The sequence below is a fragment of the Passer domesticus genome, chromosome 9, assembly GCF_036417665.1.
Source record: "Passer domesticus isolate bPasDom1 chromosome 9, bPasDom1.hap1, whole genome shotgun sequence".
Taxonomy (NCBI): Eukaryota; Metazoa; Chordata; class Aves; order Passeriformes; family Passeridae; genus Passer; species Passer domesticus.
This window is the reverse complement of record NC_087482.1, coordinates 35,708,727-35,736,247: the sequence shown is the minus strand read 5'-3', so window position 1 is coordinate 35,736,247 and position 27,521 is coordinate 35,708,727. Positions and strand designations below refer to the sequence as shown.

Below are 27,521 nucleotides of genomic sequence, written 5' to 3'. Positions count from 1 at the left end.
CTGGAGCATCCCTTGGATGCCAGGAGCCTGGAAATGTTCATCCCCATCCACCCTGCACGAGGCAGGAGCAGGAACCCCAGCGGCATTCCCCTCCAGGAGTCACCCCAGGACGAGGCTGGCAGCTGCCTGGAGCCACGGCCTCGCCGCCCCGTCAGATCCCAGAGGCCAGCGGTTCACGATGAATTTCTAATTGTTTCCTCCAACAATGAGACATCCTGTTCAGAGCCGGGCGGCGCAACAAAGCCCAGCGCCGGCGAGCGGGGCCCCTTCCTGCTGAGCAGCAATGGGGCGATGCCGAGCGCTCCCTGCCACGAGCAAGGGGATACGGGAAGGCTCCGCCGCCCCCTCCCCACCACCCCATCCACTTAACACCCCTGCTCTCCAGCCTCCACCTTGATTAAAACAGCTTAACGACTCCAGCGAGAGCTCTCGAGGGGGCGGGGAGCCGCCAAGAGGTATTTGATGGATTCACTTTGGCAACCGTCGGCTACCTTGTCATGCCAATAAAATTATTGCCATTGATTGGGGAGAGGCGTGGGCGCATGCTCCGAGGAGCGCGTCTCCCTCACGGGGCTGAGCGCCGGCGCCCACGGGGGCTGTGAGCGTGTGGGGAGGGGGCTGTGGGTCTCCAGAGGGTGGGGATGGAGCAGGAGAGGGCAGAGGGAAGAGGCAGGAGGAACAAAAGGCCCTTGTGCCGGGCAGCCAGCTGGGAAGAGGCAGCAGCATGGCAGGAGAGCATTTCCAGGGGCTGCACAGGGGGCGATGCCTGGGGAGTCCTCAAGGGTCACCGGCTGACACCGCCAGTTCATGCCCCAAGCCTGCCCTGTGTCCCCCCACACACACCCCAAAAGAGAAGCCAGGCAAGGCACAGGCAGTAAGCAGGGGAGCCAGCAGCAGGGTCACGAGGCGGGCCAAGCCTTCCCGCGCACTCCGGGCCGGATTTCACGCGCGAGACACAAAGGGCCCCTTTTCAGCCAGAGCTGCTTACCCTGAGCACCAAGCAGAGGGTGATGCGAAAGGATGTGTGGGGACAGGGACAGGGTGGGCAGGGAGCCTGATGGCTTCTTCTCCCAGCTCACGTGGACCGTGATCAGGTCATGCATCACACCCAGGACGCCAACGCACGGGGGCTTTTGTGATAGAAGGGAGCCAGCAGGCAGCAGGGAAATCCCAAAAAGGCCCTGGTCAGCAACTCCCTCCCCCCACAGCACCTATTTTCTGTCCAGACACACCAAGGGTTGTGAATACACTGAGGTATCCTTAATCCAAAGCTTTTAGAGAATTCTACAGGCTGCCAAATTTGCTCCCCCAAAGCGCCATCATCTCCCTGCCCACAGGACAGGGAGCTGCAGGGGTTGCCCCTCAACCCTCTACAGACCAGGAGAGAAGCACCATGTCCTACTGTTAGGAATAGGGATAACCCACTTAGTGTGAAGAGTTTCTTATTAGTAGTATTATTATTATTATTATTATCAAAGAAGTGAAATCAAAGCAGCCAGACATAGGCCCAGTTCAGTTGTGCTTTCTGTGGGAGAGAATAAACAAGACGTGGCAAGCGCAAGCCCCAGGGTGGGAGCAGATTCCCAAGGGAGACACGATGTGTTCATGCCCAAGGCCAGCCAGTTCCAGGACAGAACAGGAGCTACAGGGATTGCAGTGGTGATGGGGGAGAGAGATAATCCTCAAAAAATGAGAGCTCAGCTGGCTGTGAGTGATGTGTAGTCCAGTGCTGTCCTGGCTGGGATGCAGTGGCTGCACTGTCCAGTAACCACACCTGCCTTAGGGATCTCCAGTGCCTGGATGCCCACTGGTGCTGGGTATCCCTGCAGGGCTGTGGCAGGAGGCACAGCTCACAGCCTCCCTGCTCCACAGCAGCCAGGGACAGCTGTGGGCAGGGAGCCACCGGCTGCGCTGAGAGAGGAACTCAGCTCATCCCCCCAAAAATAGCCAGACAGCACCCAAAACTGGGTCAACCCACGAGGGCTACACTGAGCTCAGCAGAGCCCCAGGGCAGTGCCGTGTTTGCATAACGAGGAGCAGATGGCAGTGAAAGGGGGCAGCCGGGTCTGCACTGCACCTCCCAGAATGTCCCACTGCTCCAGCTTGCAGCCGCCAGCCCAGCACGGTGCAGATACTGGGAGGGGGTTGCACCACCTTCAGCACTCCCCTTTCAGTATCACCCTTCTTCCCTCTCTCCATACAACACCTCAAGCACACCCAAAATCAAGTCTTTGGCATACACAGCTCAAGAGCTGACATTGGTGCAGTGTCAAACGTGCCTTTCCAGCACATGACTGAGCACTCCCATTGCAATCATACACACAGCTTCCTATCCACCCAAAAAATAGAAAACACAACCTGGGAAAATCATAACTGCCCAATAAAAGCACTGCCAATTGAGGACAGGTGGTTTCCAGGAAAAACCCAAGCATTAGGACGCAAGCTTCATTTCCCTTTCAAAAACATCCCCTGATATTCCTGCTGCAGCATGCTCATAGCTCACGTCCCCGTGTCACTTTCCCATCCACTGCATTGTCAGACTATAGGGTGCAAGGCCAGGTCCCTGCCGTGCCAGCTCAGGAGTACAGAGGAAGTGGTTCAGTGCCAGCTCCAGCAGTGTTGGAACTCATCCCTGCATTGTTCACCTGGGCATGGCTGGAATTCCCCGAGTGCCCCAGTCCCATGACTGCTGGCACAGAGGACAGCGAGCACGTGGGACCAAGGGCTTTCCAAGCCTGGCCTCTCCACATAACTTGGGATCAGCCAAAGATAACCGCCTGCCTGGCAATGCTGCAGGACAAGCTGCGACTGGGCTGCCACGGGTTCTGCTGCTGCAACTCACTCAGCACCCCAGGGGTTGTGATCTCCATCCCCCTGGAGCCTCCACATCCCAGCCCACAGCCCCTGTCCCACAGACAGTTTTGCAAATCTGACATTGCCTGCAAGATCCTTCCAGCCCCCCCCAAAGTCGGGGTCCCCCTGCAGCTGTGGTGGCAGCAGGTGCTGCCCAGCACCCTGCCCTCCTGACGGCAACTGTTGGCGGCAGGGCTGGGGAGAGGCTGCAGGGCAGCCACAGGCTCGCGTGGCTTTTTGGGGGGACAAAGGGAGGCTCTGTCTGCACGCAACAGTCTGGACAAATGCTGGGCATGGGAGCTGCCATCCAAGGAAAAGCCAGACGCGGCAGTGACTCTGGCCTGACCTTACCCCGGCCCAGATGGCGAGATCAGTGCCCCTCAGCAGAGCAGCATCCATTACAGGGCTCCTGGGGGTGGGGAGGGAGGCCCCCAGCTGTCGGTGCAGCCCTTCCTCTCCCAGAGGAGATGCCAGAGCTTCTGGAAAGGGCAGGGGGGGACAGCAGGCTGCACCAAGCCTAGTGTGGGTGTTTGCCAAGGGGACAGTGGGAAACACCAGCAGCTTAAAAGCAGAGGGACTGCAACCACTGCTGAAGGTTGCACCCTCCCACACACATCCTCTCTGCCTGGAGGAGCCACCTTGGCTACACTCCGCTGAACCCCTGCCAGGTATTGCATCCGCTGATCAGGGACACACTGGTTCCATCAAAGACAGGTCAGCAGCCCCTCCTGGCCCTCCCCTGCCTCAGCCCTGGCAGCCAGGCAGCAGGATCAGGTAGCTGCTGAGGCAGCGCTTTGCCGGGCAGCCAGGCAGCCCCTGCCGCAGGAGGGCTGGGCTGACCCCCTCAAGGTCACTGCAGGGACAAGGAGAGCACCTCGTGGTGCAGGGCTTGGCGCCTGCAAAGTGCTCCCATGCTGCCATTAGAGAGCTCTGCAACACCAGGGCATCTGGGGGCTCCAGGAAGGATAAGCCTGTAAAAGCTACCCAGCATTCCAGCACTGAGACAGGATGAGACCCATCTCTTGAGTCTCATCAGCTCCATGTCCTCATGCCCTGCAGGGCCAGAGAGCCACAACTGCTCTTTGGGGCACCAAGGTCAGAACTAGGAAAGACAAAGCTTGAGAAAGCCCTGCAGGGAGGAAGGACACTCAAACCACACCTGGGCATCAAGTGCTAGCTGCAGTCCTGGCTGCAGCATGCAGCCCACACACCAACCAGGCACCCACAATAGTTGACTCTTTCCAAATGGCTCTGAAGGTGCAAAGACCAGAGGAAAACTGAAAAAAGGGAGGCAGAAGAAAAAGCCAATTTGCCATCTAAAAACCAACCACCAGCCCCTCTAGGTAACTGAGGAACTAGAGGTGTAACACTGTCCCCGTGGCTTTTTGAACCCTCTTCCCACATGCTCCTCCCTTCCCATCACCATCTAAAAGCTCCCATCTGGAGCCCAGCGGCAGGAGAAGCCTGTAGCAACATGACACCAGTCCCTCTGGATCCCTCATTGATCCGGAAGGGAGGACGAGCTGCCTCCATCCCGACAGCCCTGCTGCTGCTGTGCACCCTCCAAAGACTGCACAAAGACAAGCAGAAGGTGTGGGGCTAGAGAGGACCCCACCATCATGCCCCAAACCCCAACGTGTGCTGCCCATGCCCCAAAAACTCTGCTAATAGGCAGGGGCACAGGCAGGTCTGTCAGGGGTCGTGGGAGAAAGGGGCAGAGCAAGTAGGACATATGGGGACCACACAACAGCATCCTGCTCCAGATTCTTGCCAGGGAAACCACCCAGCCTCCTGCAGGGCACCCTGGCTGCACAGGTCAAGGAGATGTAGCAAAAATGAAAATTGCTGTGCCCAAAACAGAGTGCTGAAACACCTTACAAGTCACAGAGACATGGGCCGAACCCCCCAGCCAAGCTCTGGTCCATAGCAGGGACCCTACCAGGACCTCCACATGGCCTCTCCCTGGCTGAGGATGTGTTAATGGAAGCTATGTTTACACAGGGCATGTACAGCTGTAATTATAGGCATGATGTTATGATAACAGGAAATCCGTGCCCTGTGGAGATGCAGGCAGAGAAAGGCACGCATGGAGCAATTTGCTAATTGCCACCGACAAGCAGCCTTTTGTGAGGCAGGGTACAGGAAGTGAAGGCTCCCCCTCACCAGGCTGGAGCCATCAGCACCCACCTCTGCCCACCCTGCCCAGGTCAGTGACGAGGCCAGATGGACAGAGGATCCAGATGGACAGAGCCTGCCTCGTGGCAGCTCCAGGGCAAGCCCATCTGTCCCCGAGACATGACAGGATGGGCTCTGAACAACCATCAGCGAGGACTCACCTTCCTTATGTCACAACCCTTCCAACGGGCAGAGGTTTTGTGAGTTCAGTTGGCAGAGAGAAGCAAGGGGAAATTGCCCCTTTGCACATTACCCCAAATATATCAAGGCACTCTGTTATGGAGGCCCAGCCCAACCAGTACCCCACAAAAGGCCAGTCAGGCAAGGGTCATCCCTCCCCATCAGTGTCACCGAGGGCCTTCCTACCTTCTTGATCCTCCCGCTCCGCGTGCCCGCAAAGACCACGGTTTGTCCTCTGTAGTCATAGGCAGCCACCGAGGTCATCCCGTCCTCCTTATCCACAAACAGAGGGGTCCCCTCGATGGTGACAGTCCCTCCCAGTGGCTGGTTAAAATCCTGGCCACAGAAATTGTCGTCGATCTGCAGCGGCTGTTGGAAGAAAGCAGAGGAGAGATGAGCTTTTTGCCAATGCCTCAACACGCTGGACCTTGCAGATGGCAATCAGCCATCCACCATCACCCCACAGCTACAGCACCTTTGGCAGCCTCCTGCTGCAGCCATCCCACCTCACCAGCCAAGGGAAAGCTTGAGTTGTCATTTCCCTAACATTCCCTGCACACTGATGTAAGACACTTGGGACAGATGCACTGCACGCAGGCCCTCTCTGCATTTGAACAGACTGCAGACCAAGGCTCTCTGTCCTCTGCACCCTACAGAGCAGCACTTACAGCAGGAGCCAGTGGAGCATCCCTGCTCGCCCCTCCATCCCTGCCAGTGCCATCTCAGACACATGGGATGCCAGCACAAGCTCCCCAGCACGCACACATTCCTCTCCTCCTCATCCCAGCACTAGCTTAAAAAAAAAAAAAAAACAGCCTGGCAGCGAGGCAGGAGGGGCTGAATCCTGCACCCCAGCCTTCCCCCAAAGAAAAAACACTTCCCAGACAAGGCCATGCCAAGGCAAACAAGTCAGGACTCCTGGAAGAGCTTCACTTCACATAGCAGAGCCTCCAGCAAACACACTACCCACCTGCCAGCCCTGTTCCTCCTCCCGCAGGAACGTCTTCGGGAAATCCCCACATTTTTTCCATGCTGCCCTGCCCCAGACAAGGCGCTGGCTCAGCCAGCTGCCTCCTCAGTTCAGCTCGAGCCCACAGATATGGGAGAAGCTTTTGCAAGCTTTTCCTCTGCCTGGGGAAAGGCAGAAGCAGGGCTGCAGTGGCCTCTGTCCACTCTCACAGCCATGACAGCAGGGACTTCCTTCAAGGACTGTGCGATGATGGGCAAGGCAAAGACAAAGGGATGCCCTCTGTGAAAGCTGAGATGCAGGCAGGGGAGTGGGACCAGAACCAGATCCACAGCATTCACCCCTACCTCGAGCATCCTCACCCTGACCTGCTGAGCAGAACAACAGACCCTGGCCACAGCTGTCTGGCCTGGGGGGCACATGAACCTCCCAGTGTTCCCACAGCCTCACGTGGTCACACAGCACCAGCAAAATCCCCACTCTGTCCCAGGCAGTGAAGGGCTTTGCCAAATCCCCAGGAGTGGCAGCGAGCCTGGATGCAGGAGGGGAAAGTGGCAAGGCAGGCACGGCTGACAGGGAGACAGCCTGCTCCGGTCACGGGATTCTTCCGCTTCACAAGGCTCCTTATATAATTTTGAATTTAAAGGGGAGAGAGGTTTTTTGGCAAGCAGCAGGCTCCAAATGCATGCCAGTCCCCAAGGGGTTTTAAATCCATACCGCATGTGCACAGAGCATATGGGAAAATGCCGAGCTCCCAAGCTCCACGTACGCAAGGGCAGTACAGAGCTCTGTAATTCCCACTGCCTGGGAAGCAAGGATGAGCCCAGACCAGCTCCCACCAACAGACACCCATGTGGAGGGGAGAAAACACACCACTTTTCTATGCCCCAGCACAGTACACTTGCAGCTTCAATGACATCGGCCTCCCACAGCCATGGCCAGGCTGCTCACCCTCCTCACCGTGCCACCACTCCAGCTCCAGGGCCAGTGGTGCCAATCCCTGATGCAGCAAAAACTCAATGCTGTGCCAGCCTTCCAAAAGGGAAGGACCAGTCACACTCAGCCCACCAGGCACTCTGGGGATGCTGGGCTGTCCCCTCAGTTTCTCTAACTTCTGCTTTTGGGTGTTGAGTTAATGTACAAAGATCAACTCCCTTCCCTGCCTGACTGTTGCTCATCCTTCCCTGAACTAGGGGAACTCTTACAGCCAGTCATAACAGACGTGGGGATCCCCAAAACGGGAACATGGGGCACTGCATGTCTCTGCAACCGTAAGAAGAAGAGAGGAGGGAAATCACAACCTCTCCACTCATCCTCTGAACGCCAGCCTTGCCCTCTCCTATCCACTGGCCAACACACATAATAAGCATCCTCCTCTGTATTATGAGACTAGGAATTTTAAAACAGCAGATCCTAGAAAATTATCTTCCTAACCACAGAGTGAGATGCGAGCAATGCTCCAGCCGATACACAGCTCCCATCCAAATACCTGGGATTTCTTAGCTGCCTTGCTGGGGAAAAGATTCTGTCCCCCACAGCCCAAATAAACCCCAGCACCTTCCACCCAGCCATCTGCAACAGCAGAAGGGTTCAGGGCAATGCCACAAAGGCATTCAAGCCCTGGCACCCCTGGGTGCAGGTTCTGCTCTCTCTGAGCTCAATCTGCAGCTTCGCCAACCCCACGGCTGCTGAATATGCAAGAGGAGAGATGTTTATGGTGTTTACTGCTCTCTGCTTTGTCTCAACATACTCTCTGGGAAATGACAAATACAGCTGCGCTCTGGGACCGAGGAACTCCCGCCGCCGCCATGCCGACACCACCTCGATAAATAATTACGCCGACAATTAGCTCATTAACAGCAAACTGCCTCGTTAGGGAAGCGCAGGCGGCACAGAGGTCGGGCCAAGGGCGGCAGCGCCGGGGTTATGGAACACACCGACATCCCTGGCAGATGCGGGCAGAGGGACAGAGGGCAGGATGGACAGAGGGGACAGCTGTGCCCCAGCCGGTGCTGGCAGGGACAGACACACACCACGGCCCGTGGGGACCAGTGACCTTGCAGCGTTTGAGCCTGCGGATGCTGGGATCTGCAGGAGACACTGGGATCTGCCCACTCTCACATTTGCATGGGTTTTTGTAGGACCACAGCCTTAAGCCTATTGCAAAGGGGGCTGCAATGTTCATTCTTGGGGTTAGGGTCTTTTTTTAAAAATTATTTTTATGTTTTGCTTTTATTTCCATGCTTTTCTTCGACACCCCTCTCAGCTGGCCCTGGCTCACACACCCCAGGGCAGCTATCTGCACAGCACAGCAGTCTTCTCTGTCCCAGCACTATTTTTTCCTCCCCAAAACAGGGTCAGGAAATTCGGATTTCCTGGGGAAAGGGACCTGAAGGAGAGGGAAAGCAGGCCCACAGCACCAAGCGAGCAGGAGCGGGTGTCTCCTGATATGCCTTGTCTCATTGCCTCTCTTCAAGCCCACTTACGAAAGCAATGAGGGAGCAGACAGCACGACAAGGCTCGCATCACTCAGCATTATTAATTAGCCAGTAATTCGCCAGTTAACACCATTATAGGCTCACCCCATTCCCCCTGCACACCTCCAAGGGCTGTGATGGAGGATGTGGAGGGATGCAAAGAGCCAGGGAGGAGGTTACAGGAGGCTGGTACAAAGTGCCAGGCTGGGATGCCAGGCTTTTTGTGCACTAATCGCTGCTCAGGAATAATCCGAGTGTGGTACAGTTTGTTACCACCTGCATTAGTCTGGCTGCCCCGGAAAGGATTTGGCTTATCCTGGCCCACTTTCAGCCAGTTTGTCACCAGCCACTGTCCTGTGCCAGCAAGCTGGGCAGCAAGCCTTACTGAGGAGTCAAAACTCATTTTCTCCCCGGGCTAGCCCAGGGAAAGCTGATGCCACATCCTGCTGGCTCCAGGCACTGGCTCTGCCCACACTGCCAGCCCAGGAGTCAAGGGCTCCAGGAACTCTAAATAACTCACTGCTGCAACACTCCAGCTCCAGCCCAGTGCCCTTTCCCAGCCCTGCTACACCAGTCCTTGTTCCTCCCAGTTTGGGGACAGGAGCACTGGGCAGATGTGCTGAGCACATCTGGCCCCAGGCACAAAGGTATCTCAGCTCTGCGCTGTACAGGGGAAGAAAAGAGCCTGGCTACACAACACCAAACCCCTCTGAGGGAAACCTGGGAGCATTAATGCCTCTGGAGAGGGTCAGGGGCAATTTAGGCAGCGGGGCTGGCACAGGGGAATGGCCTGGGAGCTTCCACAAGGTGCCTCTGCTGCGTTCAGAAGTCCATGCTCAGGTCTGAGTGCACCAGTGTGAGGAGTCTCCCTACAGAGCCAGGTCCCTTCCCCTTCCCACTTCCAGATCACTGGATCCCAGAAGGAGGGAGAGAGAAATGGGAAGCAGGAATTCACTCCAGTCACCAGCACTGGAGAGGAATCACTAACATCTCCTGAGCTATCTGCCAAGCCTGGTAGCCTCTCCTCCCAGCTCCAGCACCAGCTCTGGAGAATCAGAGCTACCCTGCAGCACTGGGGATGAATATCCACTGGCCCTGAACAGCTTGAGGTCTGGGAGTGCAGTGCTGACAAAACCTCCTCCAGCATGGACCAGCCTCAGCCCCTCACTGCCATGAAGGAGCACAGCAAGAGAGCTCCTTGCACATTTCCACACGGATGGGGTGTAAATCCCAAGCAACTACTGAATTGAGCAATTATATTTTGCCTTCTTATAAATTAGAAAAATAGCATGTCCTTTATTTTCTGGCCAGTCCTCACCACCAAGAGATGGTGACCCACCATGATTGCCATGACCCACCCCAGAGGTCGGTTTATTTTTTGGGGGGCACAGAAATTCCTGCCAGAAAGAAGCTACATACTTCCAGTGGTCTAGTTTGGCCTGTGCTCAACACAGCAAGGAGCTGAGGGCTTGACTTATGATCCAGTCATGTCCTGCCCCACCTGCCTGGCAGCTGGAAAAGGACTGGGACAGAAAACACCACCTGGCTCCCCTGCAGGAAGGTGTCACTCCTCAACCCAACTCATACAAAAGCAGGAGCCTCCCCATCACAGCACACATCCTTCCACCCCACAAGAGCCATACCTGCAGGACCCAGAGAGTACCCTGAGATCCACTTACTGGCCACCAGGCAGCAATCCTAGGGCCATCAGAGTTTAAACCCACGCCTGGAGTGCAGGGGGGCAGAGCAGCCTCCTCAACCCGGGGGACGTGGCGCTGCCGGGGCGGTGGGAGCGGCGAGCGGAGCGCGGGAGGCAGCTCTGAGCAGCTCCGCCACCAGAGCCAGCAGCTGCACGGCCCAACAGGCAGCCGTGTAACGATTTCATCATTTTCCAGCAAAATTGAATTAGTTCAAAGCCAAAATCTGATTTGCGAGCCCAGCGCTCTTGACAGCAAACCCTTTACTTTGTCAGGCAGCTGTTAGCTGTCTCCTTCAGCGCGGCGGTGAGGACGGTGGGAGAGAGGGCAGGGCTGCTCCACAGGGACCCCCCTGCCCACCTGCCTGCACCCAAAGCTCTGCTTGAGCAGGGCTGGGGGGCTTGCTGATGGGTGCTGAACACCAGCAAGCTGGACTTGGGGGAGGTGGGTGACAGCAGGTGGGTCAGGACCTCCACCAGACCCTCCCAAACACAGACACCAGCAGCCCCATATCTGACCCTGCTTGGGGACTATCCAGCCTATGACCTCTGCATCACCTGGAGCTGTAGCCTCCAGCAACTACTAGTGGTTTGTAACATTGCCCAGAAAAGAATGCAGTAACACTAACAATTCAACGGGAAAACAAACCCCAAGAGCCAAGTTGGGAGGTCTCCTGCCCACCAGGACCCAGAGGTCCCACGCTGAGCAGCTGAGACACCAGCAGGGAGCACAGGCACTCAGGAGAGAACCAGGCAGGACAACACCTCTCTGGGGACAGAGAGGAGTGCTCCCTCAGTTGGGAATCACTGTTCCAGGACAGCAGCACTCACCTCCTGCACCTCTGGATGAGTTTGCACTGGTCACCCCCAAAAGCCACCTCACTGACAGTGCCCTGTGCCCTGCCAGCACCCCATGGAGAGGATGTGGTCCCTCCATGCTGAACATCTGACCGACTTCTGCTGGGACCAGCAGCCTCCCCAGCTCCCTCCATCAGGTCAGTGCTCCCTGTCCTGCACATCCTGCTGCTTCCAACACCTCCTGCTTGGCCACTGCCAAGCCCCAGATGACACAACACCCACAAAACCACACATGCCATTTACAAGGGACTCCACAAGAGCTGCAACAGATGCCCTGGGGCCTGAGCATACCATTCTACCCTCCCAGCCCCAACTCACTGACACTGCCCATATCCACAGGGAAAACACAGCTCAGGTCAAATCACTGGGGAAGGTCCAGCTAGAGAACACCACCAGCAACCAGAAACAGTCTGGCTTGAGTAAAGACAGGCAGGAACTCACCGAGTTGATGCAGCCCAGCTCCTTATTCAAGAGCCAGGGCAGTGAGAGTTTCCCTTCCCCTCTGTAGCATGACTGGATACGCTCCTTGATCTTATCCTTGATCTTCTTCAACGTGAAGAGGCAGAGCACAGACTCCTTGGGAGGCTTAACCCTATTTTTCTGGCCCTGGGAGAAGATGGTGAAGAGGATATCCTCCTGCTCTGAGATGCCCAGGTACTTGGCCAAAGCCTTGCCAGGCTTGGTCAGGTAGGCGTCCTGGATCAGCCGGTACTCGATGCCGTCCTGCACGCAGCCAATGGGGAATTCCACATAGGAGTAGAACTTGGGGTCATCCACACAGAGGCGGACGATCTTGGAGGTGAAAAACTGCTCTCCAGTGGAGTCGGGAGAGGTCAGCTGGGTGTCCAGCTGCAGGGTCAGGTAGTAAACAAACTGCTCGCTGCTGAAGCTGTAGATGTAGTAGATGTCAAAGGTGGGGAACTTGGAGAGTGTATCCGAGGGGATTTTGAGCTGCGAGGAGACAAACTCATCCTGGTAGACAAAGCCAAACATCTCCGCGTTCTCCTCGTTGGCCATCAGCTTGCGGCTGGACAGAGTGGGGAAGTACTCTGACTTCCCATCAATGGGCGTCCCAATGAAGAGCTTGTTCTGCCCGTTCAGCACCTCGATGATGACACCAGACATGGTGCCCGACTCGTTGACGCTGGAGAGGTAGTGCTCCTTGCGGTGGTGGGGCTCACCCAACTTGAAGAGGTCGTCCAGCCGCAGGAACTGGCAAATCCCCTGGGAGGCACTGCCACAGGCGATCAGCCGATTCCCCGAGTAGTCCACCAGCAGCAGTTTGTTCACGTTGTTGGTCGTAACCAGTCCGTGTGGGCAGGACTGGACGCTGGGCGGAGGGTAACACTTCTCATTGTCCTCCACGGGCCCCGTCACGTGGGTCCGCAGCAGTGTGAGGTTATTGGAGAGCTTGTAGATCCGATTGACAGCCCCCACGTAGACCTCCCCAGTCTTGTTATGGACCACCAAGTGTGTCAAGCTCCAGTCTGTAACCGGGAAAGTCCTAAAGGGAGATTTGGGGCTGCCTTCCGCCAGCGGTAGCCAGGTGCTCCCCAAGAGCAGCAAGGTCCAAATGTGGATGGACAAGTGGTGCTTGAGCCAAAGGAGCCACATTGCAGCAGCCTCACATCCAGCCAAGGCCATGCCCAAACCCAGCCACAAAATAAATAGAAACAAACCCAAACTAAAGGGATGGGGGAGGGAGGAGGAGCTAATGGGAAACACTCTCCTCTGCTTCCTCTGCGCTCAGCATTCAGGGCATCGTGGGCGTGGCCAGTCCAGTCAACCCTAGAGGGAGAAAGACAAGAAAAGTAGGGTTAGGAGGCTTTCCTGCAATGCCAAGCATGTTCCACCCCACCCAGAAGACTCTGCTGCTTCACATTTTGCTAGCAGGCAGAAGAGACCCTGACCTGCTGTTCCAATCCCACTCCACTGCAGTGCTGGGAAAGGATGCAAAATCCCAGTTAGCAGCAAGCACAGCCCAAGCCTCTACACAGAGGAGGATCTCAAAAGCACCTTTTAAAGGAGTTGAGAGAGCCAAGAGCCCTGGCATGTTGCCCGCTTTCCTGCCACCTGCCTGCCAGGAGAGTCATGGGCAGGAGGGGTTGGAGGGAGCACACGGGCATGGCAAGGACAAGCCTGTCCTTCTGGCATCTCAGTGCATTAGAAAACACAGGTCCAGACATGAGACAGTTGGTTTGAGAGGCTCCAGAGGGACAAGGGGGCACAGGCAGGGGGCATGGAATGCTCTGCCTGCTGCTGTGCCACAGCTGGGGCTCACCAACAGGGAGCAGCAAAGCAGTGGGGAGCCAGCCAAATCCCCCACACCAGGGTGACCTTGGCATCCCGGCAGCAGGGAGGAGATGGCCACAGGAAACCAGTGCACAGCTCTGCTCTCTGTGTCTGTTCAGCAGCCTCTCCCTTACACTCCATCCCTGTCTTCTCCATCCACCCTCCCCACACAGGCACAAGCACCCCTAGACTAACCTGGGCTCATGTAAGCCCCCCTGCCAGCACACAGCCCACCCCACCATCACAATCCATCCACCCAGGTGGGACCAAGGTCCATGGCTGGGGCACCAGCCCAGTTTCCCAGCCAGTGCAGATAAGCCACTCCAGAAGGGAGTGGAGGAGAAGGAAAGCCTCTCCCTCTCTCCTTATCATCCATCTCTGACTCAGCCCAGGATAACCTCCAAGAGGATCCCCAGCAGGGAGTGGCACAGGTAGGAAATATGGCCCGCGGTGACTGGCAGCTCTGCCAGATCCCAGCCCTGGCGAGGCAGGGTGTCAGAGGGCAGCCAGTTTCCATATCAGCAGGGCTGAACATTGCCCCAGCCTCAGCATCCTGCCCTTGGCAGGGCTGTGGGACCACCAGCTGGGCCACATGCAAACCTTGTTGGGCTGCATCCAAACGGAGCCAGCACGGAGCCATACAGCTACCCCAAAATCCCATACAGCATCCTTCACTTCTGCTGCTCCCCTCCCAAGCCACAGAGCCAGACTGGGAGAGATCTAAGGAAAGGGAGAAACTTCTTTCCCCCTTCCCCAACTCCCAGCCTACACAAGACTCCCCTCTCCTTTTTCAGGGCAAGCCCAGCCCTGGCCACCCCTGCAGCCCTGCAGCTCCCCTGAGCCCCAGACACGCTGGGCAAAGCTCCTGCACCACTTCCAAACCTTCTCTGCAGATCTGCCTCTGCCCACAATGCTCCTCACCCTGCTGTCTTTGACTTCCCAACACATCCACCTCCAAGGCAACAGTCTCAAGGGACATTTGGACAACGGCACATGAGCAGCACTGAGACCAAACCCAGATGCCACAAAGCTCCATGGGTGTGGAGACAACCAAAGCACCACCCTGGAAACCATCCCCATGGTCCTGAGCACCCATTCCTACCACTTTTTCCAACACTGAGAGCCTCCCAGCAAAGAGAATAGGCAGTGACAACACTGTCAGGGCAAGAGCACTCCCAGAAGACACTCACACTGCTCAGAATCTTCATTTTTCTGAGCTTGTTGGTAAGAGAATAACAACAAGCACCCCAGATCAGAGCTTATCAGCCCCAAACCACATTGATGTGGGACCGAGTGGCACTGTCAGCACAAACCCACTGGTTACCCCAGAAAGCCACAGCCCAGCTGCAAGCATTGGGGTTTCCTGGAGGAAACCAGAGAGTGGCTTCCCACCCCAAGAAACTGGCACAGCTGTCACCAAGACACTGCTCCCATGAGCAGCACCAACACCAAATTCGTGAGTCAGTGACGTGCCAAGGAGAGAAGGAATGGGGAAGATGGGGAAGGTGACAGTGGGAGATTGGTGCAGCGTGGGGATGCCAACCAGAGCATCTCCTGCCAGGATGAGAGAGCACAACAGGGAACTTGCTTTCTTGGTGCATTTCTATGATTCATTGCTTCTATTTCAGGAAGTGGGTGAGAGAACTAGAGGTCGAGCTGCTGCCACAAACCAGGGCTAGAAAGCCCAACAGGAGATTCCCAAATTAACGTAGGGAACTGCAAATCATAAGTTGGAACGAGAGCAAAGTGAGGCAGAGCTGGGGCAAGCTGAGAGATGACACTCTGCAGAGCTCCTCAGAGATTTCTGCTCCTAAATATACTGCAGCAGCAACATCTCGTCCTAGTGACCTGACACTAGTCGTGGTTTTGTCCAGTCCTGCTGAAAATCATCAGCAACTATTAATAAAAATAAAACAGCACAAATGGTTAGTTTGTCTGCTTTCTTTGGGATTCAGTGATATGGGCTCCTGAACTTTGAACTAAGGCAGGCTCAAGCCCACCACGGTGCAGGCAGCCCTGCACTGGAGCATGGGTGCCAGCACAGCCCCTGCTCCCTGCCTGTGGAGCAGCAGCCAAAGGGCACTTCCTGCTGTCACAGAGAGGTCACAGTGCAGCTAAGGCAGGGCAGCTCCTCCACTGGCACACTCTTTAAACCACAGGGCACCCAAACCTCCTGGGGCTGCATTCAAGTAGCTCCTCACCCCGGGGTCACCCAGTCCAGGGCCACCATACGACTGCCACCACCAGGAAGCAAGACCTGCACCACAAATGCATCCAGTGCAGTCCAAAGGCATGGAAAACCCTGGGCAGACACCCTGGAGCCGAGCCCTGCCCTGAAACAGGCAGCAATAAAATAATTCACCCCAGCCCAGTTGCATGCATGCCAGCTGGGAGAGTAGGACCACAAATGCAGGCAGCTGTGCAGCAAGTGATGCAGCACAGAGCATCTGCAGCACTGAGCATCCCCAGGGCTCACCCCACAGAGGGGCTACACTGCCAGCCAGACAATACCACAGGCTTGTGTTTTGATTTCCATGTACACACACACACATATACATATATATATATATACACATATATTTATAGAAGGAAACCAGCCATCAGAAACAAAGCCAGCGCAAGAGCCAAATCCACCCCAGTCCCCTTCATCCCCCACTGGAAAGGATATTTTCTCACAGTTTCACCTCAAAGTGGCCACACTGAGATGGCTGCAAAACTTGGATGGGGGTTACCCACCTCAGCAGGGCCAACACTCACACATCCCAGCTTCTCCCAATGAGAGAGCAAGCAATGGACATGCCCCAGAGATGCCAGTGCCCCCTTTCCTGGCTTCTGGAGAGGTGGCAAGGGGCAGCAGCTCTCATCCCCCGAGCTGAGAGCTCCCTGGTCCTGCAGTATGCTGAAAAACCTGTGCTTGGGATGGGAGATCACACTTTGGGAAAACAATCATCACTTTGGGAAAACAATCATCACTTTTGATAGCACAAAGCAAGAGTACTGGGATGGAAAAACTAACCTTAAAAGGCAAAGACTGGACAGAGAGTTAAGGACCACCTCTCCACTCATCCAGGCAGCAAGTCCAGAGTCAGCACTAGCCTGCAAAGCAGCAGCTCTCATGGGAGCAGCCACAGACAGGGTTTAAACATGCAGACAAGCACAAAGGTGCATATCTGGCACTCACAGACCCCGCCTGCCACCCCTGCTTTTCCATCAACATGACCCCAGCAGGTTCACTCCCAGCAAAACACCCCAAGAGCTTTACAGCCTTGCACTTTAGCAAGAGAGGTTGGAGGAGAGAAGGTGTGGGATTGAAAACCCCCACATAACTGACCCACAAAAGAGGAAATGGCATCTAAAGGGCCTTTACCTGTAATCCCTCCAAGTCACTGCTGCTCTCAGCAATAAGAAACAGTCAAGAAAGAACCAGCTACAAGCTGCCAGTAATTAGCAAAGGGGAGAGAGGGGAGATTATCCCGGGGAGAAAAAAGCCTTCAGGCCACAGGAGAGGCAGCCTCACCCTAGAGCTGGTGTATTTTTAGGTTCATCTGCCTGGGAAAAGCCTTGCAATGAGGAAAGCCTGTTGGTGGTACAAATTCGAGCTGCACTACATATGCAATTGCTGCAACAGGGCTAAACTTTAACTCCTTCTTTCACTGCAGTCATTGAAAACTATTTGGCTGGGGTCCCTCCCTAGGCAGTGAGTTAAATCATTAAAAACCTTATCCCTGGCTCAAACCACACCCTGATGAAATCAATGGCAGGCTCTGAAGCTGCCCCAGTCTCCGTTACTATCACCCAATCAAGAATATATTCAATATCTTCAGTTTCCTCCCAGGCTCCTGCCATCCCTCCCAGGAAGGGGCCGAGGACTCCATCCTGCCATCCACTCCAGCTTCCACTCCTGCCCTGCAAGAATCTTCTGGGCAAAAAATTCAGTCTCCTTTGCTCTAAGAAACATGACAAGGAGAAGCAGCCATCTACTGCCCAAGGGCTCATGAAGCTTGACCCTCAGCAAAAAGGAGCATAAAAGAACAAGCACTGAGGAAATTAAATAGCATTTCTCAAGTGCACAATTCCCCTTCTCTGGTCCTCTGCAAGGAGTCATGTCACGCCAAGAACAGCTTGAACTCCAGAGCAGCTCTGGAGCCACTACGTGCACTCACCACCAAGAGACTGCAGGCTGCTCTGCAGAGAGCCCTTCCAAGAAGGGCTCACAGGCATTTCCGAGATGGAAACCCAGGCTCCCGCAACCACAGCGTCCCAAGGCAAGGAGGCACATGAGGACAGCCTCAGCAGCCCTTCCAGGAATCCAGGCATGGACCGAGACCTTACACGTTTCCCAAATCCAAACTCCAGAAGTGAGAGCTGGTGGCTGTCCTTTGCTTTATTGCCACAACTCACCTGGGTATCACAGTCCATACAGGCACCCTACAAGGGCTGCTGAGGGGTTTTCTGTTTGCAGCCCACGTGCTGGATCTGGGCTTCCCAGGAGGAAAGTGCCCCCCACCTTCCTTGTGCTCCCTGCAGCCAAGAGAGGAGTACACAGACCTGGCTTGATGCCTGGAAGGAGAGCAGTGCACAGCCCGTGGGTAATCATCCACACAGGACACAGCCTGCTGCTTCCCATCCTACTTCAGGAAGTTTGTCCATCAGCATACCCAGAGCACAACACCTCCAACCCCTCTGTGCCTCTCATCATGCACAGACTCCAACCCAAGGCACACCAGCCATGGGACTGTGGCTTCCTACTATCAACACCCAGGTCAACTCAAGGCTTCAAACACCAGCCTGATGTGAAATTTGTCACCTCAATCAGGACCAATTAATAACATCTTGCCCCCATCTTAAGAACAAAGTAGTACAGACCAAGTTCCCTGAAGGCCACCTCACCCTTTGGCTTTGGCCCACACACTCCCAGACTCTGATTCTCACAACCCATCAGTCCACTGCCCCACATAAATGTCCCAAAAACCAGCCCTGCTGGCAGAGGTCACCTTGGTCCAGCTGGACCTGCAGAGACCCAGGAGGTCACCCACAAGCCAGGTCTCTCAACAGCAGGGAAGTCCAACGAGAGATCCTCTGGCCATCAGCATCTTTCCCTTGTCTGATCTCATTCCCTGGAGAATAACACACCACTCCTCACTCCCTGCCTGCTGCTCCACATCCCTCACTGGGCCAGGGCAGCCGCAAACACAAGCCATGATCTTACTCTCCCCAAATCAATGCCCCTCTTCCAGCCCAGCTCTCCAAGCTGCACTTTCACCTCTCTGTCACAAGCACTTCCTCCAAATCCCAGAGGGAATCTGAAGAGATCCCTCTTTGCAATGGAGCACTGCCACAGGAGGATTCCTGGCTGCTGGATCCCCCTACTCCAGCAGAGTGAGGTCATTCTGGGGTTGGTTTAATCCCAGCTATGCTGAAATTCCCATGCTTCTGCCTGGCCCCTTGCTGACACCAGCACTTGTGCTGTCCTGTGGCGAGCCAAGCACGACTGCCATCACATTAGTTCTGATTAAAACAACCACAAAACTTCTCCAAATGAGCCTCCCCAAGCCATGTGTGCTTCTCCTTCCCCTATTATCCTCCCATCCTTCCCCCTCTGCTGTTTCAGTTATGCTGCCCCAAGAACCACAGCTGGAAACAGTTCAGGTCCTGGCTCTGCTTCCCCTGTGGAATTTCCAGCTCAGCACAGCCCCACGTTTTATTTTCCCAAGGCGAAGCTGACCCAGGAGAAGTGAAACATCCAGAGAGAGAGCAGACCCTTACCTGGCAATGGGACAGGCACAGACAGGAAGAGGAAAAGCCCAAAAGTCCCCTCACAGCAATTCCACCACAGGGAAAACTGTTCTGAGAGTCCAAAAGAAGCTTCATTCACAGCACCACGGGCAAAGAGCATCTGATATTAACGGGGAGGTGCCACAGCAGTGGCTGTGCCCACAATCTGCTTCCCTATAGGCAGTGCCAACACAACACACCCCAATTTCCACAGCAAGGGGGTCTCACCCACCAGACCCGGGCAGAGCACACCTCAAAGCGTGGGTGCAGCCATGAGCTGCTGGCTGGGAGGGAGAGCAGAGCAAGGCTTCTCCTCTTCCTGCAGATCCCAGCTGCAGCCCCAAGCCATGTTAGACACAGGCATCACCCTGCTACTATGGCCTGATGCCATGCATGAGGAGCTGAGATTCCAACAGGCATCAGCATCATGGAGCGGTGCAAAACCGAGAGGAGGCGGCTGCTCGCCTGTGCTGGGGGGGCTGTCCAAGCACCTCTGCCAAAAAACCACTTTCTGCTAATGAAGGTGGCTGGATGGCAGCTCCAGCAAGTGCCACCACCCCCACGGAAGGCCAGGAGCCTTACAAGGCACAGCCAGTGGGCCAAGAGGTCCTGCTGTGCTGGGAGCTGGCGCGCTCCCCTGGCACCATTGCATCCCTCCCTCCCAGCCCTCTCCCACGCAGTGGCCGTGCAGAACGGGACCTGTCCCTTGTGTGCCAGCACCCCACGGGCACCTCGGCCGTGCTGATAAGGAATAACAGCGGGAGCCCTGGAAGCCAGGCTGCTGTCAGCGTCATGGGGCTCGGCAGCAGCTCTCCTTCGGAAACGGCGCTGCTTTCCTGCCTTCCTCCTCCCCCATTTCTTCCCGATGACATCAGCCTGAAAAACAGGTTCTTGACTTCAGCGGGGCTCATCGGGCCGATTCTGGTCCCGGCAGAGAGGGCAGAGCCCCCCCTTGACTCCAGAAAGGAAGCAGCCATCCAGGAGCCGGACACGGAGATAAGCAGCAGCGGGCAGGCAGGGACCCTGCCAGCATGCCAACACTTGTAGGAATAAAAACCATGGAGAAGCAGATGGGGGTGGAGGGAATGCAGTGCTGGGGAACAGATAGAAATGTTTTACAGAGGCCGTGGCAGCTGTAAGTGGGGCTCACGCCCCGGCTCTGACACTGCTCTGCTACAGGGCAGCCAGATCTACCCAGTGCAAAAGTCAAATCCCAGGGCAGAAGACTCCCATCCACTCCAGCTCCCAGAACCCAACAGCAATCCCTCAGGCTGGCCAAAATGACAATGCAGGACTTAACACTATCCAGCAAAGCCTTCCGAGGGCCACAAAGCTGGACACGGACCAGCAGGGAACACGATCCTGCGAAACATCCTGCCCACCAGCCAAGCTCCAAGATTATTTTTAAACTCCTCCTAAAATATTTTTGGGTTTTCCTCTTCCCCTGTTGAAACTAACAGTCTGAACAGGAAGAGCGAAGCAGCCGCCCGTACACGAAGCCCGGCTGCATGCACAAAGCAAACAACTTATTGCCATTATAATTACCTGCGATGTTATCGGCAGCTCTGACGGGGTCGGCATTCTCAGGAGGAAATGTGGTTTTTGCATCGTGCCACTCGAAACCGGTTGTGACCCATCCTTCCTCCCCCCTGCCCCTCAGCAGCACCCGCTCATGCCAGCGCCCTGGTAGAGTGGAGGAACAGCCCGTGGATGTGGGGCTACACACACAGGAAATTTCTCCCCCTAATACAGGAATTTGCGTCTCTTCTTGCCAGGAATTTAGTTCTGTGAGACAGCCTGAATATTTTGACAGACAAACTTTAACTAAACACATAAAGGGCTCCTTCAATGACACCAAGACCTGCCTGCATGGGGAGGTTGATCTGCAAAGGATCAGGCCCCCGACACTGACACTACCCCGGAGGTGCTCAGAGCATCCAAGCTTCCCAATAATTTTGGGAAACCATCCCCACTCTCAACCCCTCACATGCCAGACTGCATCTCTGCTCCTCCAAACTCCCAAGAAAACATGAAGAGTCACTCAACATTTATCAGTTCAAAACACATGTGCAATTAGCAGGATTTTTTTTTTCCTCCCTCCAGTATAATTATACATGTTTTAATGCAATTACCACCCCTGTATTTTGTACATTAAACAGTAGGCAACCCAAGGAAGAGAGACACTTTTATTTTTCTTGGCTTTGCCTTCCTGAAAATAATACTATGTTGCAAAATAACTCCGGAAGAAGGGCTTATCTTTACCAGAAAGAGAGGGAGAGAAGAAAAAAAAACGGCAAAAGGGAAGGAGAAATCTCACAAAGTAAAAGCAGGGATTGCAGTGTCCCTCCACGCTGCCCTCACCCTGCAGTCCCTGCACATACCTGTACCTGGAAACCGTCCCTGACACCAGGGACAGGACTCAGGAGCAGCCTCAGCCCTTCGCCATCGCGACAGAAAGGAAAACTGAATCAGGAGAACGGTCCTGGTTACTCAGGCTGGGGTCATTAGCCAGATTAAAGCTCCCGAGCTCCGGCCAGCAGCACGGAGAGCAAAGTGCAGCTAAACTGCCCAAATTGGATTAGCAGCGCTGCCGGGTCTCTGTGCCAGCGTGGCTGGCAGACTGCGGGATGCTCGGGATGACAAGGTGGGCAGCGAGCCCCAGGGCTGATCTGCAGGCTGCTGGTGGGGAGGAGGAGAGATGAGGAAGAGATGGGCCCTGCACAGCATGTCCCCCAGAGCCACGCAGCCTGTCTCTGGCACCCCTGGCATGTTCTCACCTCGGGCACTTTCTCCAGCAAAATCCCTCACAATCTCAGCTCAAGGAGCAAAGAGGATATCGCACCCTGGCTCGCACCAGGCCCTGAGCTGACCCCAGCAATAAAAAACCTCCTCTGTGCTTCAGGCAACTCACGAGGGTCTCTGGCCCCAGGCACAGACCAGCACAGCTGGGCACAGGCCAGGGGTGGATTTGGCTCTCATTACACCAAGACACCACAGGGACAGAGGAATCACCCAAAACAGTCCATCTTGCACCATGCAGGGCAAATTCAGAGAAGAAAGGAGCAAAAGTGTTTATGGAATGCGAGCCTGATGACCTGGATGTGGAGTTTTCTTCCAGACTCAAACATCTCGGCACACCAGCAACAAAGAGGAGGCGTGCCAAGCCTTGGCTAAAGGGAAAATAAACTCTGAGATGTTTTTCATTCAGGTTTTTAAATGGAGGCTTCCACCTGGAACAAGGGCTGGAGGCAGCCACAGAGTGCTCAGGGAAGCAAGGCAAACAAGGACACCTTCCTGTGTCTGGCCACGCTCTGACAAACCCATGGGAAGGTGTGGGCTTGGATACACCACAAGGCAAGTGCAGGGCAGAAGAGCCAGGACTGCCCCTGCCTGGCACTGAAACCATCAAAACTTAGTTATTGTCTGCAGCTTTTCTCCTCCATGATGCACAAGATGTTTGCTCAAATGTGACTTCCAAGCACAGCAGGCAGACCATGCTGGGGTATCTGCACCCTGGGGAAGGCTAAGGGGGGCATGGGTGAGGCTGTGGGTCAGGGACAGTGTCAGGGCACACACATTCTCACCAAGTACCACATATCTGTGGTGGGATGTTCCCCAGAGCACTGCATGGAACACTTCCCAGGTACAGCCAGAGAGGAAGCTGGTTGTCTCCAGTCTAAAGCCAAACCAGCCACCTCACCAGGGGATGGTGGCAAACACTTGCTCCTCCTCATTTTGCATGAAACCATGGCACTCAGCACTTTGCTGGGAAAAGGGGTCCCAATCCAAACTCAGGAAAGTTAAGGAGTCATGGTACATGCTGAACCAAGCTCCAGATCACTCATAATTCCTGGCCTTTGGGCCTTCCTCTACACACATGCTACATCACAAAGCCATTCACTGGTCTAACCCTGGTCAGGAACCCTGTACTCGCTAGTTTCTTCCACACAGCACACAAACTTGAAGGAGACATTAACGGATCAGAGACAACAACAATCTAAGTTCTCAATACATGCATTCCACCAGTTCAGATCAATGAAAAACTCAAGCTTGCAGGCAGTGAGGGTGGCATTATGGGCACTGGGGTGACCCATGCCCACCCTCCTGTCGCTGCACAGAGACATGGCAGCACCTCTGCTGTCCTGGCTCTTTCAAGGCTCCCCTTCCATTGAGCCAGAGGTGCCAAAAACCACGAGTGCCTCCCCACTGACGATGCAAAACACCCAGGCACCAGAACACCCTACAGAAAGGCAATTCCAACAAAGCCCGGCGGGACTCAGCAGAAGCCCAGCACGGGCGATGCTGCCCGGTTTGCAGCGCCGGTCTCGGTGCTCGGGAGCCGCCAGCGCAGGGCTGGTCCGGCTCCCGCGGCAGGAGCGCTGCAGCCAGCAGCGAGGCCGGCAGCAACAAAGGCCCTGACCCACACTCAGCCGGGAGAACAAACACACCCGAGCCTCCTTCATTAACTCCGATCGCAGGGCCAGATCCTCCGCTTTGTTCGGCCGAAGCCAAAGGCAGCGAGCCCGCGGAAATGCGCGGCGTGCCAGGGGCAGGCAGGGAGCGGGGCAGGGGCCAGCCCCGGCTGCGGCCGCCGTGGAGGAGGGGAGCAGCCCTGGCAGCAGCAGCAGCGCCGCTCCATCGCCCTTTGCATTTCGGCTGCAAAGCCCCGCCGAGGCTCCGCGGGAGCCGCCGGCACGGCCCCGTCCGCAGCCGAGTTCCGAGGAGTTTGTTTATCTCTCCTCGCTCGGGGAAAGGGCTTTGTGTGACGGAGCACAAGGGCTCTGCTCCGCAGCTCCCTGCGCAGCCCGAGCGCGCACCAAGGCAGATGCCTGCGCTCTGCTCCAAATCTGATGCTTCTATTAAAAAAAAAAAAAAAAGCCAAGAGGGGAAAACTCTCCCCGACGCCGCTATCGCAACGCTAACAACAGCAACGTCGCCAAAACTTTAATCTTCAGGGTAGCAGCTGCAGAAAGCCCAGCCACCCAGGGGAGCAGGAGCCAGGCAGCCCCGGCGCTGCCGCCCCGCAGCCCCCGGAGAGCAGCGGGCGCACCCGGGCTCGTCTCTCCCGGAGAGCGGCACCGGCAGCCACAGCCACGGGCGGATGGGGAGCACCAGATCACACGCATGATCGGGTATTTTGAATCCAAACTTCCTTACCAGCCTTCCTCACAGCCCCGTGTCGCCACACCGCTGCCGGCACCGGCATCCACTGGCACCAGCAGATCACTCGGCGGCGAGCGGGAAGGAGAAAAAAACCTTCCCTCCTTGCAGCCACTTAAGAAATTATCCATGCATCCTCCCAGAGGCATCTGCCTCACTGCTTTTCCTTGGCTTCTCCACCTTTCCGCCCTGTTCGGTCACCAGTGTCTTAAGAGAGAGACATCGAGTCACTCATTTTACCCACTGAGTATTTACAAAAGACCCTGGGATTGTTCAGGAAGCAATTAGCCGCTGTTCAGAGGAAAATGGTGTTTTCAAATGGATAACCTTTGATGTAGTCAATAGCCTCAGCTCCTCTTTTTTTTTTCCCTCTCCTTTCTTTTTAATTCTTGCAGCCGCACACGAAAGAAAATAAAAAAATAAAAAATTTAAAAAAGAAATCCAGCAAAAGGCTGATAATTCCCCCCGACACAGCTCTCGCTCAGCAAAAAAGGATTTTCTCGCAAGCTGGAGGAAAAGCAGCTTCGGGAGGCGGCTCATCTGCCCAACTTTTCTCCCCTCCGTGTCCCGGAGCCTACGAGAAGGATCATGAATATTCATCCCCCCCGTTAGCAGGTTCTGCTTTTGTTTTGTCCTCCCCAAGCAGGAGCCAGGGGGGAGCTAACAAGTGAGGTTAATGCCTGTCTTTTCTCTCCCATCCGTCTCCTCTTTAACCAGTGACCTTCATGTTAAGCCCTGTTTACACACCAGCCCCCCTCCCCTGGCTCCCCCTACCCCGGCGCTCGGCCAGAGGCAGAAGGAAGAATCTTCCCCCAAGGAAGACAAGGGAGGAGAGGGCGATTGCGGGATTCCGGGATTTATTTCAGCATGCCACAGAGATTTTGCAAATCCCTCCCCGATCGCGCGCCGGAGCTGCCGTGTGCGTTCGCTGGGCAGGAACGGGCAGGGGCTGAGGGGCACGGAGCGCGCAGCCGGCTTTATTCGCCACCTTCCACGTTCGCAGCGGCGGCGGGAGGCGCGCACCGGCGCAGCCCCGCGCACAGGTACCGCAGCCTCCCACGCCTCGCTCGGAGGTGCCCGGCGCTGCGCTGCCAAACTACGGCGCGATCACAATAGTGGCGATCACAACGAGGGCGACGGCAGCCATCTCGCCCTGTCCCATCCCATCCCACCCCATCCCACCCCATCCCGCAGGGCGCCCGCGGCACCTCCCCGCCGGCGGCTGGGGAGCGCGGAGGGAACGGCGGCGCTGTGGGCTTCAGGACGAGCCCAGCCCGGATGCCGCTCACCGCGCCCCGGCGGGATGCGGGGATGCGAAGCAGCGGGAATACGTGAATGGACACGGGATAGCACAATGCGGGGACACGGCGATGACAGCGAGGACGTGGGGCAGCACGACGCGGGGATGGCAGCGGGCTTGCAGGGCAGGGCAGATGCGTGATCCAAGGCGGCGAGCACGGGAAGGGCTGAGCCCGGTTCGCGTCCCCAGCACTGCCGGACCCGGCTGGGCAGCGAACGCCGCCGGGAGCCGGGGCGGGAGGGTGCAGCGGGGAGGGAGGGCAGCAGGGAGGCGGCCGAGCCCCGCCGCTACACCGGGCGGGGAGGCACGGCTGGCAGCGGCGCCCCGCGGGAGCGCCCCGGCCCGAGCAGCTCCGAGATGGGAGGCGGCCCTCAGCCCGTCCCTGCCCGGTCCCCGGCACACAGCGCTGCGAGACCCGCGCGGGGCGTGCGGCGGATAAAGAAAGAGGCTGGGTCCCGGCGCGGTTTTGTCCCCCCGCGGGAGGCGGCTCCCGGAGCCGCGGGGCGCAATGCGGGCTGGTCCCGGCGGCAGCGGCGCGGCGCCGGCCCTGCCCGGCCCAGCCCTGCCCTGCCCGGCCGCCGCGGCCCCTCCGCGCCCCCCGACGGGGCCGCCGTGCCCTGCCCGGGCCAGCCCCGCGCCGTCGCCGCGGTGGCAATAAAGCCAAATTTTTTAGGGGAGCAGTAAAGCCAAATCCGCATTATTTTTTAACGAACCGACCGATCGGGCTCATCGCGCCGCGCCCGAAAGTTGCGGCCGGGTTACTCACGGCTCCGGTCCCCGCTCGCCTCCGCCGTGCCAGCCATAATTGCATTCCACACCGAGCCGCCCGCCGGGCCGCCGCCGCCTTCTCCGCCGCCACTGCCTCCTTCTCCTCCGTCCCCTCCTCCTCCTCCTCCTCCGCGCCCGCCTCCCCCCGCCGCCGCCGCCGCCGCCGCCCGGGGCTCCGCGCCCGCCTCGCTCCCGCCGCCGCCGCTGCCCCGCATGAATGGGACGGGGCGCGGGGCCCCGACGGAACGCCGCCCGCCGCGCGCGCCCCCGCCGCGCGCACGCGCGCACGCCCCGCGCCGGCCGCGCGCGGGGAGAGCCCGGGGGAGGCGGGGGCGCGCGCGCGGGTCCGCCTCCAGGGGGCGCCCGAGGCGGGAAGGGGGCGGGGCGAGATGGGCGGGGCATGAGGAGGTGGGCGGGGCTTGCAGAGATGGGCGGGGCCTCCCCGCCCGCCCTTAAAGGGGCGATGCCGGGAGGGCGCGGACGGACGGACGGACGGACAGACAGCGGCCCAGGCCCGCACCCCCCCAGCGGCCCCGCCGGCAGCACTGCCTTCTCCAGGGCTGTCCATTCAGCGCCTTCCCGCTGGCACCGCGTCCACTCCGCCTGAAATTAAAATTACAAAAGGGGAGAGAAATAATAAAATGTGTCAATAGCAGGTCTGAGTGGTTGTTGGTAATTTTTAAGCACGCTCGGTGTTATCCACTCTCTTAGCCTTCCCCTGCTTTTCCCTGCCCAGAGTCCCTGCCCAGGCACAGCAGTGCTGCCGTGGCACCCGGCCTCTGTCCTGTTTGGTCAGGCCCCAATGAGATGCTCCATCACCTCTCCAAAGGAGGCACCTCTGTAAAAATCAGCAGGAATAAATACAGCGTGTGCCATCGGGACCTCCACAGATTTCAGGAGGCCTTTGAGATGGAAATGACAGGAGTGGATCCTTCCAGACCTCGCCATCAGGAGATGGAGCTGTAAATGGTTCTGGTTCACTGGGCCCCAGCGTTTGCTGCAGGACAGGGGCAGTCGGTG

At 56.8% G+C, this 27,521-nt stretch overlaps 1 protein-coding gene across 2 annotated transcripts in view; it reads right to left on the bottom strand.

Moving 5' to 3' along the window:
* PLXNA1 (plexin A1) overlaps positions 1-26,691 on the bottom strand; it is a 112,400-nt gene extending 85,709 nt beyond the window's left edge. The window contains exons 1-3 of one of the 2 annotated variants that reach the window (XM_064432727.1): positions 26,500-26,691; positions 11,648-12,994; positions 5,395-5,577 (exon numbers count right to left, since the gene is read on the bottom strand). In XM_064432727.1, the coding sequence (XP_064288797.1) occupies positions 5,395-5,577; positions 11,648-12,850 (1,386 nt within the window). In that variant the 5' untranslated portion in view covers positions 12,851-12,994; positions 26,500-26,691. Of the gene's footprint in view, positions 1-5,394; positions 5,578-11,647; positions 12,995-24,430; positions 24,779-26,499 lie in introns of those variants that run through there. The other variant, XM_064432728.1, reaches the window with a different exon arrangement.
* Positions 26,692-27,521: the final 830 nt, after the last annotated feature.